Below are 14112 nucleotides of genomic sequence, written 5' to 3' on the forward strand. Positions count from 1 at the left end.
TTCTTTCACATATCCCCTTGATAATATGTTTTTTAATACGTCTCAAATGTTGGGTATTATAAGGTAGACTTCATGAAATGTACAGAGCTATCTTGATTTCCCGTAATCATGGAATAACTTCAAAGCCACTTTGACTGAATGGATGGCAATTGTGGTTACTTTCATGGCTGCTTTAAAGCCACTGTTTGTACAGCATTGAGGTGCAAAATCAAAACCTTTTAATGTTTCTTCCTTCATTTACTTGTGGTCAAGTTGTCACTTATTCTGACAAAGATTGAGTACTCACCGTCTGGATTGACGAGAAGGGTGGTGAAGTCATCTTTTTCTGGAGCATTTGATTCTGACAAAGTACTTTTGCACGCCTCTTTAAAACAATTAACCTGTCTATCATTGCCTCTGGGTTACAAGCTGTTGAGAAAATTCCCCTGTGCAGGAGCACTCTTGGCTTTGATTTACCTAAGCTGTTCGACCATCAGGTGCTGTAATACCAGAAATAGATAAATGCTTGCACTTTATGTAAGGGCAGATCTCAGATGACTGATCCAAGAACATTTCGCTGAGCCTTATTATGTTTGAGGCAAAGTTCCAGCTAGGGGTATCCAGTAACGTACACAAGATCACATTTTTGTTTCGTCAAAGTCTTATCAATCAATTAAATATGGCATTTGGGATAAGAGAAAGTAGATCAGTATGCTACCATTAAATAATGAGAGGAGGAGATTAATCATTCAACAGGTGAAAACACTGAATGAAGTAAAATAATTCATTTCCTGTCTGCACAGGAAAGGAAAATTAAGCATGGCAATTATTGTGTGGAACTTGGACAGTAATCGGTCTGAATAGGTCAACACAGTTTAATCCTATTGTGATGTCTGCAGAGAAGGGAGTTGCACTTCCACTTGGTATGGAGCCACCCTGACCGGAGCTGGTCAAATATTGGCCTTCATTTATGATCAGTAGCAGCAGAACAAAATGCCTCAAAGAAAACCTCGCCGAAGCGTCTAGCAATCTCTGTGACATGTTCATTGATTCCAGCACCTTTAGTGGGGTTTCCCAGAGTGGGGCTGCAGTAGTGATGATATCGGGGCTGTCCAAACAGCCAATTGCATTTCAGAATCCTCACAGACAGCCAACCAAGAATTAAAATCCATTTGCACCTGATTGAACAAGATGCAACTTTTTATGGGGTTTCTAACAATGCTGAGAGGGGAGGTTCCTGTCACCTCAGTTGATGTCACCGAATGTCTGCTCTGTGGAAAGTCTACAGGACAGCCTCTGACAGGGCGGTGTGCAATAGACCACAGCTTCAGGATTTCTGCACCTGAGTTGATGTCACCGAGTGTCTGCTCTGTAGAAAGTCTACAGGGCAGCCTGTGACAGGGCGGTGTGCAATAGACCACAGCTTCAGGATTTCTACACGAAGGTTCTCACCATTGATGTTCCCATGCACTGAATTTATGGTCAGTTTTGGAGGGGTAATAGTGGGGAAGGTTATGAATTTGCCATCAAAGCTGCCCACAAAATCTGGGCTATTGCTTAATTGCATTGATGCTCATTTCAAAGTGCTTCACCAACAACGGTTTAATCTTGAAGTCTGACCACTGTTCATGGGCACATCTGGCAGCTAGCTTGTCACACCACTGTCCCACAAACAACACTGAGACGGATGACCCGTTGATCTTTCTTGGTGATATAGGTTGACGGAGGAAGCTTCAACAAAGCAATTCTTGCCCTCTGTGAAAATGTTCTGTGAGGTTTTTCTTTAAAGTTCACCTGAATGGCGGGATAAGCCTCTTGGTTTAACATAGCATCTGAATCGGAATGAAAATTAGCCTTAAGTCTCAGTGCTGGAGGAAATGGTAATCACTCATCTTCCCCCCCCCCCCCCCCCCCCCCCCCCCCCCCAAACCTGACCACATATACCGCCACACTGAAAAAAATATTTTAACAAGGAGCAAGCAAGTGAACTTTAGATAAACAGCTCTGAATAGACTGGCATCACATGCATGCTATTTGGTGTAGCAAATAAAAAATGTTAGTTGATTAAACAATTCTTCCATCTTAGGTGAAAATACTTACAGTATATACCAAAATATTAATACTTGGTAAAAGCTGCAGATAATAAGTTAGTAGTGGTAGATGTGATCGGGTATTGCTACCTCAATACCCCCCTCTACCCTCCTTTCATGGGCATGGCCCTCCCAAGCCCTGACCCTTGGCAGTGCCACCTTGGCACCTGGGCATCCTGACACTGCCATCCTGGCAGTACTCCTGCTGGTTTTGCAGTGCCACCCAGGCACCTTGGTAGTGCCAGAGTGGCAGTGAGAAGGTGCCAGCCTGGCAGTGCCAAGGTGCCTGCATTCCAGGGGAAGAGATAGGGGGCCACCTTGTCCTGTCCCTGGCCACCCAGTGGCTTCCAATGGCCCGGGAAACCCCCCTACCCGGGTTCAATTCCACCAGGCCTACGTTTGTGTGGGCCAGTATTGAATGGCTCCCAGTTGAGGACTCCCTGGGAAACCGCTAGATCCTGGGAGCCCAATAGATCCCAGGTGAACCCACCTAAGTGGGTTTAAAACTGATTAGGTGCGCGAGGCTTGCTCACATCCATTGTGGGCAGGATCCTGATCGGAACGCCTCGTGAGATCTGGTTGCCGGGAAGCCAGCGGGGATTCTTCACCCGGCATCTACCGGCTACGTCGCCTGCCCTTCAGGCGCAATGCAGCCAATAGCCACAGTCTACTTTAACCGAAAAGTTACTGGTTCCTAACCGGATCAGAACAAGGTGCTTGCAGTAATCAAGAACCACGGTATGTATGTATTTCTCTACCTTCCCACACCATTCTCCAAGACAATGTCAATGACAACAAAACTCAACGGTTGGGAATTCTGCAGTAACTCACCTCCTGAACCCCAAAGCTTTTCCTCCAGTTATAATGCACAAGCTAATGTATCTGATTGAGTTTCAACGGGATACGCCAACTTAAGACAGCAGAGTACTGATTGGGATCTAGCCACAGGCCACTGCAAGTATAGAGACTGATAACCATCAGCATTACTCTCCATATCGTCACTAACTACTGTCAGTATGCTGCAGTTTCTGAAAACCATATACCACTTTCAGGTACAACAGATGCCAACAGGGTGGCATCAGCTCTTGCTGGGACGCATTCCTTATCAGTGTCATTATCGAACACTCAAATACCTGTTTTGCGTGATTTGGAAAGCTATTTACTATGTTCTGACTTTTAAGATCAAGTAAGCATAACCTAATTTAGCACGAAGGCAGAAAGTTAAAAATCCGATGTACCTGTGGAGGGTGATGTAGCCGCGGGCCAGTTTAGCTCAGTTGGCTGGACAGCTGGTTCGTGATGCAGAGCGAGGCCAACGGGTTCAATTCCCGTCCCGGCTGTGGTTATTCCCTGAGTCCCTCGCTGAGGTATTGGCGATCCTCAGATGAATCACCAGCAGTCAACCCTCCTCTTCAAAAGGGCAAGCAGCCTATGGGACTACGGCGACTTCACAATAATAAAATATTACAGCTGTAACAAATCCCAAGAAAATATCTCTGTACTGTAATAGAGCTGTACTGCTGTATCAAACCTTGTAACATTAGCTATCACCTCTCATAGAATGTGAGTTCTGTAACAGACCACTACTATCTCGTAACAAGCTAGTGTAATAGAATATAATTGCAGCAAAAGCCTTGTAATGGTACCCAGCACCTGTAACAGCTCATCACTGTAATGGCTCCTTGTTACAATTGTAAATAGCCAGCCACCGCACCGGTTACTGCCACTGTGTATTTATTTGAACCTAACTCTAAAGCTGCAATTATATTAGAGCACACTGAATTTGATCAGAGTAATATGAAACTGAATACATTTCACAGTATTTAACTCCTGCATTATTATACCCATACCCATGTGTGAGATAAATGTATTAAATTACCAGTTTCACCTTTGCTGAATTCCTGCTCTTGATCATGCCAGTGTAAAGAAACCAGACACGTCCCCTTTGGACGGGAAAGGAACACTTTCAACCAGCAAGTTCTGAAATTAGTGGATTCTTCGGAAAAGGCTACATTCCTCCCCTACAGCTGCTGTTGGTGAGGGGCCTGCAGAGACCAAGGGTACAAAGAAATAGATTAAAACAACTAGGGGGTGGGGGGTGGATTACCCTTTTAGTTACCATCCCTGTGCATAAGCTGTATTAAATTACCAACAAATCACCATCCATTAGCACTAAATTGTTAACTCATTCAGACAGGCTACAATGATGGTTGATGAGGGGAGACGAAAATTGACACTGCTGTTAGAAATGGGTGCTCTCCTGAGGTCAAGGCTAAGAAGGATTTTTGGGGCTGAAGTAGAGGAAGCTTCACTTTATATCTAGTCCATGACGCACTGAGTGGGAGTTAGCAATGCTGACAATGAGAACGCAAATGAGAAAAATGATTGTTTGCCCAATCTTTCCTCAGGCTGCGAAGCACAGAAATTGTCAATCCTTTTCAAAATAGTTGATAGGTGCACTGAGTATTTCTTTGCTGTAATGGCCTACACATCAGCACGTGCACAATCCTGATCTGATACTGACTTCAGATGTAGTATTTAGAAGTGGGTAGCTTTGCTTTCCAGTGAAGATAGTGATAAATAACTCACATGCTATAACTGGCGTGATATGCTGCACATTTGCTGGAAACTTCTATGTGCAGTTCAAATTCAGTTTCATTGTGTGATGCTATCACCTAGAAAAATCAATGGATGGATTTGTTGATGCTGCTGTCTAATCCTCAGCTCCCCAGTAGATTGGGGAATGTCTGAATCAATGGGTGTGGTGGTTGATGATGTGCAGCCCTGCCTCAAAAGGGATCCTTTCTCACTCTGCAGCATATGTCTCAAACTGATCGATCAGTAGTGCATCGATTAAGAGAGCTGGGATCCAATTAGGCCCCACTCAGATGTTTCTTCTCCAACATGTAGCAAATAAAGCAAGAGAATGTATTGTGGACACAAAGGCTGTGCATGCCATCTCTGATCAACATCATGTGATAATGGTGACCATTTCCAGCAATGCACACAGCATGCTCTACCATTACAAAATCAACCTGCAATGTAATAGTTTTGAAAAGGCTACATTTTAAATCCCAAATAATTTTGCAATATTGTAACTATATGTAACTAAAATGCTCCAGACCAGAAAACATCCTGGTGAATCTCCTCTGCACCCTTTCTAGTGCAATCACATCCTTCCTATTGTGTGTTGACCAGAACGGCACACAATACTCTAGCTGTTGCCAAACAAGTGTTTGACACAACTCCCTCCACTTATATTCTTTACCCTCAAAAGATATTCAGTACAGTAACATCAGTGCCAGGTAGGAGATTCCTCTGTGCCAGGTTTTGTGAAACACCTGGGGGAAATTGTGATTAATCTCAGGATGACACAATAAAACAAGGTGGAAACAATTTTTTCCCTTTGTCTCTCCTGTTTTAGATCCCCCCCCCCCCCCCCCCCCACCCCCCACACACACATAACACTTCATTCACTGTAGCCTCTGCTCATTTTATTTTGCTTACTATTTCCTTGCTGGGAAGTCACTCTTTTTATCTGAGCATGGACAGTTAATATCTGCAGATTATTTCAGCTCAATGGAAATCCTAACTAAACTTGATCTACCCTTACTTCACGCATACATCTGCCCAACCAAACACATGCATATGCACATGTACATGCACATAAATACATGGGCATGTACACACACAAAAAACATTGCCATAGGTCCTTTGATTACACTGATTTAGAATACTGCACATATCTACATTAGCTTGTCCAAATCCGTATATTTTTACTCAAGGTAAATTTGTCAAAATATATTCCAGCAGGAACATGATATTGTAAATGGTCTGTCCCAACACAATAGAATTGCAGAATGTACGAGAATGTCCCTTAATTACAGCAGCCTGTGAATTAGAAACTTCAATTATTTTAGTATCTCATTTTCCAACCAGATATTATACTGTTTATTAGCAGTGAGTTCCCGCTTTAACGGGCATTAAAGTGACAGGGAGACAATATGTGTGTGTTGTAAATGACAAGTGATTGTAAATAATTCTTCCCAAGTAGCATTTCACAGTCTTGGAAAAAAAAATAAACACATCCCCTTCTTCAAGTGTCCATCGTTTACTAACTGAGCTGGAGAGTTGAGGTGATAATCATGCTACCTTGCGTTGGGGGGGGGGGGGGGGGGAGTGACATCTCTGTCCATCTAGATACCCCCCCCCCCCCCCCCCCCCCCCAGGAATCAGTGTGGGTCTGCCTGACCCCCTGCAATGAACCTCCCCCAATTTCTCCCCAACCCCCCCCCCTCCCGTTTGACTGACAGAGATCGAAGGGGGATTTGGATCTGAAGGAGGAGATAAAGTGGCGCCCCCATCGCGCTGACGAGTGTGGGAATGAGAGCTGGGGAATTTGCATGGAGCTGTCTGTCTGTCCCCCAGTGTGAATCGACTGCACCGCGGGGACACAATATAATCGGACTTATTTAAATACTCTGCCCCCTTCAATACATGGGCATGTCGCCGCTCACTAATTGGAGTGAGTTCTCTCCGCGGGCTGACCCCGTTTGAACTTTTAAGAGGAATTGCCAGTTCATTTGCAGGCACTTGTTTAAATTGAGTTCTGAATCGCTTAGTTCAAGTTCTTACTTCCAAGGAGGGTAGGTGTTTAATATAATAACGTGCTATTTAGAGAGAGAGGGAGGGGAAAAAAAATCCCCAACACAAGCATTGAACTTGTACTGCTGGTGTTGCAACCCGAACCGTCTTTAATCCACTATAAGCCAAGCATTGAAATCACTTTGCTCTGTGATATTTCACTTGCTGCTGACGGCGGACTCTGAAGGTCCATTCACTGCTTGCTGGATTTGTGCATTTTCTACTGGCTGGGCTAGCCCAGCGACCATGATCCTGCCTTTATCGATCCATTGATTGCACATGGTCCTGTCCTGACCTCCTGATCCCAGAGAAGCCGTTTTCCATGGAGACTGGAAGTCCTCGTCCAGCCTTTTCTCTCTCTCTCTCCAGTAGGAATTTCTTTGGGGCAGTTGATTGTAAATTCCTGCAGAGACTGGAAGCATTGCGTGTGTCTCCCTCCTCCCCCTTTTTCTTTCCCTCTTCGGATTGAGTGTAAGATTCAGACACTCACCCTCTCCCCATCTCTGATTCCCTCCCTCTCTCTCTCTTTCTGTCTTCACCTCCCCCCCCCCCCCCCCTCCTCCTTTCACCTCCCTCCCTCCCCATATCCCAGACCCTTGTGTTAAAGCAAATGAGCAGGACAGAGTACATCTTTCTAATCCCACAGAGGGCGATCTGACTGACTTGGGAGGCTCCGATCGAGGTTTCTTTACAGCTCCATCAGTACTTTCAATAGGAGAGAGTGAGGGAGTGAGGGGGGGGGGGGGGCGGTTGTTGGAAAAAAAATATCGCTTCTCATCCCCTTCTCAGAAAGACTCATCTGAAAAATGCGGAACAGAATGGGGACTGACCGTCTGTCCGGCTGCTACTGTTTGCTGCTCATTCTCCTCAGAACCCTAAGCACCGCAGGAAGCAAGGCTAACCAAGGTAAGGAAGCCTTAAGAGTCCCTCTTCTTTTTTCTCCAACACCCCCCCCCCCCCCTCACTTCAAATGCATATATATATTGTCCTTCTGCGAATCTGTTCACCCTTGAGTTTTAGATCATGGAATGGAGGGAACTCAGGGGTCTGACTGTGCAAGGGATTCGCCTGTCTGTGTGAGACAGGGCATGTGTTTAAATAAGATCAACAATTCTGCTGAGGGGGGGAGAGAAAAGAAAAGGCAAACTGGGCAGCATAATTTGTTTTTGCAATTTGGGTCCAATTTAAAGAAAATTTGGGGCTAACTTTTAAATGTTTCAGTATCCTGGATGAATGCCTCATTTAAATACCTGGAGGTGGGGGGGGGGGGGGGGGGGAAGCTGACAATCTTTGAGGTATTTTAACTATGATTTTATCCTCTGTTCTCGCAAAAGCACTATCCTCCAAACATGACATGTTCAGGGCATCTTCTTTCTCGTTCCAGTTTGATAAAAGTTTCCCATCTGTGTCTATTTTAGAAAGTTGAAGGGAAGTATGTCACAGACCTTTGCGGGTCAGCCAATGAATTTTGCCATGGATTATTTAATGAATTCAGGTTTTCGATAATTGCCGTACATTTCGGGAGAACTGGCTGCTCATTATAGCTGCAATAGTAGATTTAAGGATGAGAACAGATATTTATATAGAGTGTCATTATTTTATGCTGGGTGAATTCAGCATTTGGTATTCCTCACACATTTACAGAGGACCAGCAAGATGCCAGTTAATTGATTTATAATTGGCTCATTGTCTTGCAAACTGTAAGTCAGTAGAAAATTAAATAATCAATTGGCTTGTCACATCCAGCCAGCACAGACATAGTACAATACTGACGAACACACACTCAAATCTGGCTTTTCAGATCCTGTTTACTTGCGTCTGCTGACATTGTAACAATAGCAAAACAAACACTGCAATGTGTTTTTAGTCTTTAGTTTATTAGCTGGCCGACTGACATATGTATTTGCTGAAAAATGTAATCTGAACAAGCTGGGACTTATTCAGTATGATGTGACACATTACTGTGCAAAGTGCTGAGTGAACATTTAACCAAGAATTTTCACCACTTTGAGCATAGTTTAACATCGCTGAATATATATATGGTTGTTACATTAGATTGACTGGGTTTGATAGCTGGGCCATGACTAGCCACAAACATTGTAAAAAGCTGTGGCATGTTAAGTGAGTGCAGCACGTGAGATGTTTTTAGTTGTTTGAATAATTTCTAATAGGTGCAATATAATTCACTAATAAATTAGTGAAAAGCTACACTTACAGTTAACTATTTTTCTTCTGTCCTATTCTGAAGAGAATGGTTATGGTTCTTCGTGTGCTGGAATGATCTGGTACCTCACTCAAGCTGCCATTCTTCACATACTTAACCAGCACGTCTCAGCAACTATCTGACTGTGAGGAGCATCACTGCCCCAGTCCAATCATATCCACACCCAACATTTACAAATGTTAACAGGAGTCATTGATTAGTGACTAGGAAAAGGTACACCGGCAGATTCCCTCTATCCCGAACCTAAAGACAGTGAGGCCAATTCTGGTGCTCTGGATACTGCCTCGGTGGGATAAACTAAAAAGGCACAGACCAGAGATCGAACTTGGACCTTCCTGGTCTGTATGGATCAGTATCACTCGAGGGTGCGTCTCCAACTGAATTGTCACAAAGATCTAATTTTTCTGACCAAATCTCAGACTGCTTTTAATCACTTTCTGAAGCATTCTTGATGGTATATCCGTGTCATCGTGTTTCTTATTAAATAAGCATTTAGTTCTCCAACATAAAGTTTGCTGGAGGCAGTCCTTTGCAAAAGTCCTTGCAAAGAGAATTAAATAAATTTATATCAGCACCATTTAAAAATCTGATTTGACTTCTAATGTGACAGTGGGGCTTTAACAGGATGACATTTATTGATTGTAATGGGGCAAGTAAAGTACTAGAAGAAACAACGAGCAGTTTTGCACATTGTGTACACTTGACGCAACAACTCAAGAATTAAATCTCTTAGATTTAAAAAAAAATCTGTTTGATTGTTTCCCAAGTATTTTACAACAACTGTTGGAAATTCACTCAAGTAAAATAATCTTGTAGCCTGTTTCGGAATATCACCCAGTTCAACCTTGAGTGCTCACATCCTTGGTGCAGAACAAAAGATGTTTCCCATTATAGACGCTCTGCATGTGTAAGCGAGACACCTCTCATTAAATGAGTGGGTTGTAGGTCATCCACACTTACTTAATAAATGAGTGTCGGGGGGGGGGAGGGGGGTGAGGAGGGTATGGAGGATTCTGACAGTGAAATGAGTATACTGGCTGCTTGAAATTAGTTGTGAATTTTTAACACTCTCCATGCCTCATACACTACAAAGCTGGTAATATCCTGAATGCTTAGCTTTCAAATAATCAGGTTTAACAAATTGTCACCATTCAGTTGTGAATATTTTCTGCAAGAAATAATTAGTGTAAGTTCTCAGCTGCAATCGGTCCCCTTTTTTAGAATTTGATGAATAGCAGTAAAGAGTTGGATTCCCTCAGTGCCTGCCCTCAGTAGTTTTCATTGTGTTGCTTGTAAACACATGAAGCAAATATGTTTTCATGTGCAATTTGAAGCTGTGGCATTTTAGCTATAAGATTTATTAACCCTTTCTCAGCTTAGCAAAAGTCTTAAGATTGTCGGCATGCAAACTCTTTAATTTCTTGCAGATTCTTCCAGGGCTCTCGCAAAGTTAGAGGTTCATGAAGGGATTTGGTTCTGTGAGCGACACCAATTCTGTGGTACATCATCTGAGAGACCAATCTTTTACGTTTAAACTGGGGCTGAAGGATGTTGCCAGGTTATTGCCGATTTGGGGGGGGGGGGGGGAGTATGGTGAGGCTGCTGGGTCATTGCAACTGATCTCCATCCAGGGCTAAAATCAATAATGATTACTGAATAATGTTGAGAATCAGGAACCCTTGATGACATTCCCCCACCCCCACTTCCTCTCTTTTTTTATAAGCTCATTGGTGATGCCCCTAATGCTACGCTCTGAGGTCAGAAAACTCAGTAGTCAGAGGGGATTGAAGTTGGGACTTGCTTGTTTCTGTACTACATTTGGGTGGTGTATCACACAATGAGCCAGAGGGTCATTCATTATTTACACTGCTGATATTTAATATAAAAACAGACAGAGAAAAGGTTATCTAAACACAAACAAATTTAGTGCTATTTCACTTAAGCAATATGCAAAGGCAGCTCCTTATCTCAATGGCATGTTATATCATGGTGTCTCTGGCCATCGGTGCTGTAGGAATCACCCTGTTTATATCATAGAGAAGATCCAGCAGCAGTTAGAACCATGAAGTTCTAAAGCCGCGATTTGTAACCTTGTTCATGGGCAGTGCTACCTTATTGACTGCACCATCAGCCTTGACAGCTGAATGATCCTAGCACACACAAAAGCCCTTTTGCTGAATGTTATGTGCTGATCTGTGTGTACCGTCCAATTTATTATTAAAATTGTCAGTTCAGTTCATGGACTGCGATCAAGTAATGTGAGCCTAGTGCTATTGCTGTTGCTGGGCCACTCACTGGCTACTGGCAAAAAAGTAATTTCACCCGACTGCAGTGAAACTGGCCAATGCAAGCTCCACGAGTGTAATGAAAGGCCCCTATTGGCTCAAGTGGAGCTGTAACACCGGCATATCCCTGTTGGGCCGAATGGCCTGAATTTGTGTTGTATAATTCTGAGTCATGAAGCAGTGGTTGGGGAGTGTTTTAACTACTGCTGGGTGTTACTGAAATGCCAAAGTTTGTTATTAATCCTTTTCACTCTCAAAGGTGTATGAAAACACATGCAGCCCATGTACCTCCCTCCTTGCCTATCTCGGGTCTGTCATTTGGAGGGGAGGTGAGAATAAGGCTAGTCAAACGAGGGAATGATATAGATGCTGCCAGACCGGCTGAGTTTTTCCAGCTTCCTTTGGTCTTCTTAGGAAATGATAGAACTGGCTCAGGCAAATCTGTGAATGTGGCTCAACTGAGTTTGTGATCAACTAAGAACATTAAGTATTGTATAGAATATTATGATTTGATTCGGGGGCAATAATCCCAACTAAAAGAGAGATTGTGATGAATAATAATATAGGGGAAAAAATGAGTTAATTAAGGATCACAGATGGGGATTGACAAAGAGACTTATATTTGCTTCCTTCAAAGGCGATAAGCGACTGATGTCCAGTTTTTCTTTTTTGTTGCCTTTGTTTCCGAGAGTGGAAGTGCCATTATTCAAAGCCACAGTAATCCTATTGTGCACTAACACACAGCCAAATTAGTGCTACTTATGCAAAGGTTTCTCTAAAATGATGCACAGTGGGGCACAAATAGCAGGTTAAAGAGCATTTCAATAATGTTTAAGAGGCTGAAATCCTCAAACAGCTGGTATCCAAAAGTTTATTGTGGAGTAAGTTTTTCCCTGGATTTTGGCTTTGTATGTGAGTGTGTATGGGAGAGTGTCTGTTTTCTCTGGATTTCAGCATTGTGTGTTTGTGAGTGAGACCACGCGTGTGTGAGAGTGAGAGCATGCATGTGTGAGAGTGAGAGCACACGTATGTGTGTGAGTGAGAGCAACATGCTTGTGAGTGAGAGCACGCGGTGTGTGTGAGTGAGAGCATGCATGTGTGAGAGCACGTGTGAGTGAGAGCCTGTGTGTGAGAGAGTGAGAGCATACGCGTGTGAGAGTTTGTGTGTGAGAGAGGAGAGCATGTGTGTGAGAGCGTGTGTGAGAGAGCGGTGCGCACATGTGTGAGAGAGCATGTGTGTCTATGCGGGAGAGAGAATGTGTGTGTGGGTTTATGTTGTGTGCCTGTTTGTGAGAGAGAGTGTGCACTCGTGGGTCTGTGCTGTGTGCGCGTGTGTGTGTGAGAGAGAGATTGTGTATGTGTGGGTCTGTGATGTGTGAGAGAGTGTGTGTGCGTGGGTCTGTGTTGTGTGCCTGCATGTGAGAGAGAGTGTGCATGCGTACGTCTGTGTTGTGTGCGCGTATGTGTGAGAGAGTGTGTGCGTGGGTCTGTGTTGTGTGTGTGTGTGAGAGAGTGTGTGTGAGTGGGTCTGTGATGTGTGAGAGAGAGTGTGTGTGTGGGTCTGTGATGTGTGCCTGTGTGTGTGAGACAGAGAGAGTGTGTGTGTGCGTCTGTGATATGAGTTTGTGCATGTGGGAGAGAGTGTGCATGCGTGGGTCTGTGTTGTGTCCGCGTGTCTGTGAGAGAGAGAGTGTGTGTGTGTGGGTCTGTGATGTGTGCCTGTGTGTGCGAGAGAGAAAGTGCGTGCGTGGGTCTGTGTTGTGTGTTTGTGCATGTGTGAGTGTGCTGCGTGGGTCTGTGTTGTGTGTTTGTGCATGTGAGAGAGTGTGCGCACGTGTGTGGTGTGAGTGTTTCTGAGTGCGTGTATGTGCGTGTGTAAAATGATTTTAGAGATTTTGAGAAAGCTGTTCCAAGATTTCAGACAGTCTGAAATCTCTGCAGTCTGGCAACAATGCTGCTTAGATCAGAGTGCTGGAATTTGAAATATTCTTCAAGCTTAAAGTTTTATTTTTTCTCGCTCCTGTTCTTTGATTCCTCTGAGGATGAGATTCTCTCCTTTCCCCTTTCTGGGTTCTCCTGTGTCACACGACCTGGCTGTGATATGTGCAATGGGTTCCCAGCTAAAGTAGTTAATGCTCTGTTGATTAATGCCGTTTGACAAGAAGAGCTGGGTGGATATCTGGTTAAGAATGGGATTGAGCATTATAAAGATAAAAAACAGATAGAGATAATTGAGTTCTGTGGGAACACTATGGCTCCTGAGCTGTTGGGACTATGGGAAATGTCATGGTAAAGGGAGGCAAATAGTCATGGATGAATAATGTTGTGCTCGGCAAGGCTGGCAAGTTTCACTAGCTTGACCTTTCGGGAAGGGGGCAGGGACAAGTCTGCACAATCTTGCCTCAGGGATTAACCAGGTTGCATTGGTGAAAGTAAAATAAACTCAGCAAAATGCCCAGCAAATGCTGGAAATCTGAAACAAGAACCGAAATGTACAGACAGTTAGTCAGCGTCTGCAGAGAGGGAAATGAGTTAATGTATCATCAAAACTACAAAGAAAAAATCATAATTTACCAACTTGTGCAGGCTCAGCAAAAGGGGCCCGGACGCAAAGGGCTGAATGGCCCTTTCTTCTGTGATTTCTTAGACACAAGATGTTCTTTCTTGTCTGATGTATTTTGGCTTTGACCTTAGTTGCACATTGTGACACAGTTAATAAAGTCAACGTGTGGAGGGTTGGGTTGTGAGTTTGGGTCGTTTGATTTTACTTCATTTTATTCCAGCTTTATTTCTGTTCCGTCTGACATGGGTGTCATTGGTGAATCACACAAGACGAGGTCACTTTATTTCTGCCAAGCTGCCTGTACTGGCGGTTTGACTTTGTCTTTAA

General features: G+C 43.8%; 1 protein-coding gene across 2 annotated transcripts in view; it reads left to right on the forward strand.

Annotated features, from left to right (window-relative positions):
• The first annotated feature begins 6695 nt into the window (after positions 1-6695).
• scube3 (signal peptide, CUB domain, EGF-like 3) overlaps positions 6696-14112 on the forward strand; it is a 413853-nt gene continuing 406436 nt past the window's right edge. Inside the window, exon 1 of one of the 2 annotated variants that reach the window (XM_038819916.1) lies at positions 6696-7619. In XM_038819916.1, the coding sequence (XP_038675844.1) occupies positions 7520-7619 (100 nt within the window). In that variant the 5' untranslated portion in view covers positions 6696-7519. The remainder of the gene's footprint in view (positions 7620-14112) is intronic. The other variant, XM_038819917.1, reaches the window with a different exon arrangement.

The sequence above is a fragment of the Scyliorhinus canicula genome, chromosome 15 (assembly GCF_902713615.1).
Source record: "Scyliorhinus canicula chromosome 15, sScyCan1.1, whole genome shotgun sequence".
Taxonomy (NCBI): Eukaryota; Metazoa; Chordata; class Chondrichthyes; order Carcharhiniformes; family Scyliorhinidae; genus Scyliorhinus; species Scyliorhinus canicula.